The sequence below is a fragment of the Megalobrama amblycephala genome, linkage group LG8, assembly GCF_018812025.1.
Source record: "Megalobrama amblycephala isolate DHTTF-2021 linkage group LG8, ASM1881202v1, whole genome shotgun sequence".
Lineage (NCBI taxonomy): Eukaryota > Metazoa > Chordata > Actinopteri > Cypriniformes > Xenocyprididae > Megalobrama > Megalobrama amblycephala.
In genome coordinates, this window is record NC_063051.1 from 34,477,668 (window position 1) to 34,483,884 (window position 6,217).

A 6,217-nucleotide genomic window follows, 5' to 3' on the forward strand; every position below is an offset into this window, starting at 1 on the left:
ATTCATGACTGAGATAATATCATTATTTAGTAACATTTTGAATTTATTTTTATTTTATATATTTTTAGTTTTCTTGTTAATTTCACTTAAAGTTTTAGTAATTTTGTTATGTGTTTTTCCTCAGTGTTTCAGTCTTGTTTTCCAGCACAAATATCTAAAAATTCTTAAATCAAGATACATTTACTGGAGAAGAGAAATGACTGAAGATGTCTTGTTTTCTAATAAATAAAAATAAAACTAAAAATAATATTGAAATGAAGAGAAATGAGGAGAAATCATGAAATTAAATAATGAAAAATAAATAAAAAATAATATAATATAATAAATATAATGAATAAAATAAAATAAAATAAAATTAATATTAAATACAATTACATTAATTTAAATAATAAAACAAATTAAATAATTAAATTAAATTAAATTAAATTAAATTAAATTAAATTAAATTAAATTAAATTAAATTAAATTAAATTAAATTAAATTAAAAGTTTAAGCTAAAAAAAAATCTACCAAGTGTAAAAAATAAACGTATTTTTCCTTCCTGTTGTTTTTATTTTAAACATGACTCAAGCAATAGAAGTATTATTTTAGATAAGTCTACATAGTTTTATATAGTTGTATATCTTAGTTTTAGTTATTTTTGTACATCAAGTTAAACCAAATGAAAATGAGAAATGCTACCTTGGAAACTAAAGTTGCTTTATTTTTATATTTCAGGTTTATTTTAAATTAATAAATGCATGACAAATTTGTCCCTGAATCCAACTAACAAAAATAAATTCCAAGATCATTTTGTATGAAAGTTATGAAAATATTATTTCTGATTGTTCAAAACGTCCAGTTTTTAAAATGTTTTAAAAACGTTTATTCCTGGTTATGTGAACGTTTAGGGAACATTCCATTGTATCATTCTTCAAATATTGTTACTTTTGAATGTTCTCTGAACGTTCTGAAACAAGTAGAAACATTTAAAAAACGTTCCTTGAATGATGTTTTTGTGCTAACGTTTTGAGAACATTATTAAAGACCAGATAACTTTGAACGAACGTTCTATTAAAATTACTAGAAGAACGTTTGTTCATAACGTCGAGAGAACCTTGACAGAACGTTCTCTGATTGCTGTAAAGTGAGTTAAACCTCACAAAATCTCTCAAAAAAACCTTCCTCATTTATAAAACAGTACAAAAATAAAGTAAATAATTGTTAAAATTGTTAAAATGCAGAAAGTTATGTCAGGGTTAGGTGAGAGTTTTTATAACTAAATCAACAAACATCTATGAAGGTTCTAATCCTCATAATGGAAGTGTCTCCAGTGTTAAATCCTCATCAGCTAATGTTTTCTCAGGAGGGTTTGATCCGTTTCATCTTCTGATCAGAGGCTCCTCTGAATGATTCAGCACTGATGAATCACTGTTTGATTCAGGACTCACTGGGGACTCTGTTGATGGCTTTGAGCGGCCGCAGGACTCTCACCGTCCGGATGGCCGTCAGGTTGATGTTCTGCAGGTCCAGAGAATACTCCACCACCCTAAACACACAAACACACATTAAAAACACACTTTTCAAGCATCTAACACAGCACAGATGGTGTTTTATACACTGATTCTTCGGCGGCGTTTGTTCACGAGCATCTGAATCTCCAGCAGAAGCTCCTCAAACACACACAGCTGGTGTGATGATCTCTGGCATCTGATCTGAGCTCAACATATTCACATACAGTACATGAAAACACAGAGCTGGCGTTCGTTAAAGATCTCCATCTGTCCTGCTTTCACACACTCGTTTACAGACTGATCAGAGAGTCTATATACTGTAGACACAAATAAAACATTCAGTGTAACAGAAAAGACATAAACGGATCAATGCAAATACATCAATGTAATCAATGCATTCCAGTGACCACAGAACAACAGACTGACTGACCGTGTGCTGCTGAGGTTTAAATGAGACTTTAATGTTGTAAAATCATGACTCAGTCAGACAACAGTCTAGATTCTGTTCAACAGTTTGGGCTCCGTAAGATTCTTTAATGTTTTTGAAAGGCTGCATTTATGATCAAAAATACAGTAAAAATATGAAAATGTTATTAAATGTAAATCAGCTGTTTTCTATGTGAATATATAGTAAAGTGTAATTTATTCCTGTGATCAAAGCTGAATTTTCAGCATCATTACTCCAGTCTTCAGTGTCACATGATCCTTCAGAAATCATTCTGATATGATGATTTGCTGCTCAAGAAACATTTATGATTATTATCAATGTTGAAAACGGTTCAGATTTCTGTGGAAACCGTCATACATTTTATTCTTCAGGATTCTTTGATGAATAGAAAGTTCAAATAAACGTCATAATAAATGTCTTCACTGTCACTTTTGATCAATTTAATGCATCCTAGCTGAATAAATATTAATTTTTAGTAGTGTATAAGTTTTTATACTTGATGTCACACAAAACACATATTTGATTTTTGATTTAAATAAATTAAACTTAATTTACTGTGTTTATCTGATAGATTTAAGCAAGTAAAACTCAAAAATACCCATGCAAAAAAATAAAAAATAGATTTTTTACAGTGTATGAGCATCATGAATCACTCCTGAGCTGAACTGAGAAGCTTTGAGAACCCACATCATCACACTTCATCAGCTCAAACTCATATATCTGAACATGAGAAACCATCATCAGACTCACCCGGCCATCACGATGAAGAAGTCCAGTCTGTTCCAGGTGTCGCCCATATAACAGCGCCGGCCGAAGATCCCCAGAGCCACCATCTTCACCACCATCTCCAGCGCAAAGAAGATGTAGATGAAGGCGTCAAAGGCCTGATGGGGTTAAACAGCATATCCATATTCAGTAATATGACGAGAACAAAAACTTGAACTGAATTATGACTCTGTTCTCTTCTGCTTTACGGTTTCGACTTAATGTCATAATTGATGAACTTTGAAACAGTTATTGAACTGAACTGAATCAACATCGAACTGACTCTGTAGAGATGCTTCATAATTGATGAACTTTGAAACAGTTATTGAACTGAACTGAATCAACATCGAACTGACTCTGTAGAGATGCTTCATAATTGATGAACTTTGAAACAGTTATTGAACTGAACTGAATCAACATCGAACTGACTCTGTAGAGATGCTTCATAATTGATGAACTTTGAAACAGTTATTGAACTGAACTGAATCAACATCGAACTGACTCTGTAGAGATGCTTCATAATTGATGAACTTTGAAACAGTTATTGAACTGAACTGAATCAACATCGAACTGACTCTGTAGAGATGCTTCATAACTGATGAACTTTGAAACAGTTATTGAACTGAACTGAATCAACATCGAACTGACTCTGTAGAGATGCTTCATAATTGATGAACTTTGAAACAGTTATTGAACTGAACTGAATCAACATCGAACTGACTCTGTAGAGATGCTTCATAACTGATGAACTTTGAAACAGTTATTGAACTGAACTGAATCAACATCGAACTGACTCTGTAGAGATGCTTCATAACTGATGAACTTTGAAACAGTTATTGAACTGAACTGAATCAACATCGAACTGACTCTGTAGAGATGCTTCATAATTGATGAACTTTGAAACAGTTATTGAACTGAACTGAATCAACATCGAACTGACTCTGTAGAGATGCTTCATAATTGATGAACTTTGAAACAGTTATTGAACTGAACTGAATCAACATCGAACTGACTCTGTAGAGATGCTTCATAATTGATGAACTTTGAAACAGTTATTGAACTGAACTGAATCAACATCGAACTGACTCTGTAGAGATGCTTCATAACTGATGAACTTTGAAACAGTTATTGAACTGAACTGAATCAACATCGAACTGACTCTGTAGAGATGCTTCATAACTGATGAACTTTGAAACAGTTATTGAACTGAACTGAATCAACATCGAACTGACTCTGTAGAGATGCTTCATAATTGATGAACTTTGAAACAGTTATTGAACTGAACTGAATCAACATCGAACTGACTCTGTAGAGATGCTTCATAACTGATGAACTTTGAAACAGTTATTGAACTGAACTGAATCAACATCGAACTGACTCTGTAGAGATGCTTCATAATTGATGAACTTTGAAACAGTTATTGAACTGAACTGAATCAACATCGAACTGACTCTGTAGAGATGCTTCATAATTGATGAACTTTGAAACAGTTATTGAACTGAACTGAATCAACATCGAACTGACTCTGTAGAGATGCTTCATAACTGATGAACTTTGAAACAGTTATTGAACTGAACTGAATCAACATCGAACTGACTCTGTAGAGATGCTTCATAACTGATGAACTTTGAAACAGTTATTGAACTGAACTGAATCAACATCGAACTGACTCTGTAGAGATGCTTCATAATTGATGAACTTTGAAACAGTTATTGAACTGAACTGAATCAACATCGAACTGACTCTGTAGAGATGCTTCATAACTGATGAACTTTGCAACATCTGAACTGAACTGAATCAATAACACTGAACCGAATAATGACACGTTTGTGTTTTTAGAGCTGCTTATAACTGGAATTGAATTCATCTCATTTTTGATGACGTTTGCATCGAGTCTGTTATTTATTACCGTGAATAAAGAAATAAAACTGAATGGAGAGAGAATTATCAGTGTAATTAAATCAAGTGACATCAGCAGAGTTTAATGATCAGCTAATTAACCTGAAGCTCTGATGACGAGTCTCCAGATGATGAGTAAATAATATCAGACCTGAAGCGTGTTTAACAGCTGAAATCTCTGGAGGTGAGCGATTAGACACGGTTCCTCAGACTGACCTGCAGGATCTGGCAGCGATCGGAGGAGCAGTCGATGTTCTCGCAGGGCTGGTACATTCCCAGCGTCACACAGTTCAGCAGGATCACCATCATACTGACCCGCTCGAACCACGTACACGAGTTAAGGAGCTACACGACTACTGTTCAACATCACAGCGCAGACGGACAGAAGACATCTCAATGAAGCTTCAGTGAAACACAATGAACAGAGAGAGACTGTTGTTGTTGTTTCTTGAGCAGCAAATATTAGAATGATTTCTGAAGGATCATGTGACACTGAAGACTGGAGTAATGATGCTGAAAATTCAGCTTTGATCACAGGAATAAATTACACTTTACTATATATTCACATAGAAAACAGTTGATTTACACTGGAATAATATTTCACTGTTTTACTGTATTTTTGATCAAATAAATGCAGCTCTGGTGAACAGAAGAGACTCTTTCAGAAACATTACTGACCCCAAACTTTTAAATGGAAGAGTATACCATTTATAAAGTTGTACAACTGCTGTGGTTTACTATTTAAACCTGAATTAATTTCTGGAGCTCAACAGCGTCGGCTCATATGCTGTAAAAGAGCAGCGGGAACATTCTGCTGAACGTCTCCTTCACCATTTCACAGAAGAAAGAACATCACACAGGTTTGGAAACACGTGAGGGCGAGTCAGTGATGACAGAATGATCATGTTTATCTGATCTGAACAATATTATGATCAAATGATGAAACTGGTGTCAGTTAATGTAACTAGTAAAGGCACAGGTGGGCAGTGCAGCTCCTCTGTTGCTATAGTAACACACACTCACCTCAATCATCGGCCGCAGGTCAAACACACCAACAAACTCAATTACTCATTTTTGAAGAATGAGATTTGGTTCTTTTACTGCAAGACATTATATGTAAAAATGGATAGATAGATAGATAGATAGATAGATAGATAGATAGATAGATAGATAGATAGATAGATAGATAGATAGATAGATAGATAGATAGATAGATAGATAGATAGATAGATAGATAGATAGATAGATAGATAATTACAGTAGCCTACACTAAAACAATTGTTTTGCATTGCAAATTTTCAGAAATTTTAACTATGCAAATGAGGCAATATTTAATTTAATATGCACTGATTTGCATACATTTCCAGAGCAAAAATCTGAACATTCAAAATTCTTTTTTGATTTTTGTTGAAATATTAAAGGTTTTTCCATGAGTAAAATATACATCAGGCAAATGTCTGGAGACAAATTGTAAAAAATAAAAATAAATAATAATAATAAAAATAATAATAATAATTATAATAATAATTATAAAATAAAAAAGTAAATAAAATAAAAAATAAACAATGAGTTTAAAAAAATAATAAATTAGATTTAAATAAATAAATAAATT

At 32.8% G+C, this 6,217-nt stretch overlaps 1 protein-coding gene across 1 annotated transcript in view; it reads right to left on the minus strand.

Moving 5' to 3' along the window:
- Positions 1-4,928, minus strand: part of LOC125274417 (voltage-dependent T-type calcium channel subunit alpha-1I-like) — a 55,044-nt gene extending 50,116 nt beyond the window's left edge. Inside the window, exons 1-3 of the mRNA XM_048200824.1 lie at positions 4,822-4,928; positions 2,692-2,825; positions 1,431-1,528 (exon numbers count right to left, since the gene is read on the minus strand). Of these exons, the coding sequence (XP_048056781.1) occupies positions 1,431-1,528; positions 2,692-2,825; positions 4,822-4,914 (325 nt within the window). The 5' untranslated portion in view covers positions 4,915-4,928. The remainder of the gene's footprint in view (positions 1-1,430; positions 1,529-2,691; positions 2,826-4,821) is intronic.
- Positions 4,929-6,217: the final 1,289 nt, after the last annotated feature.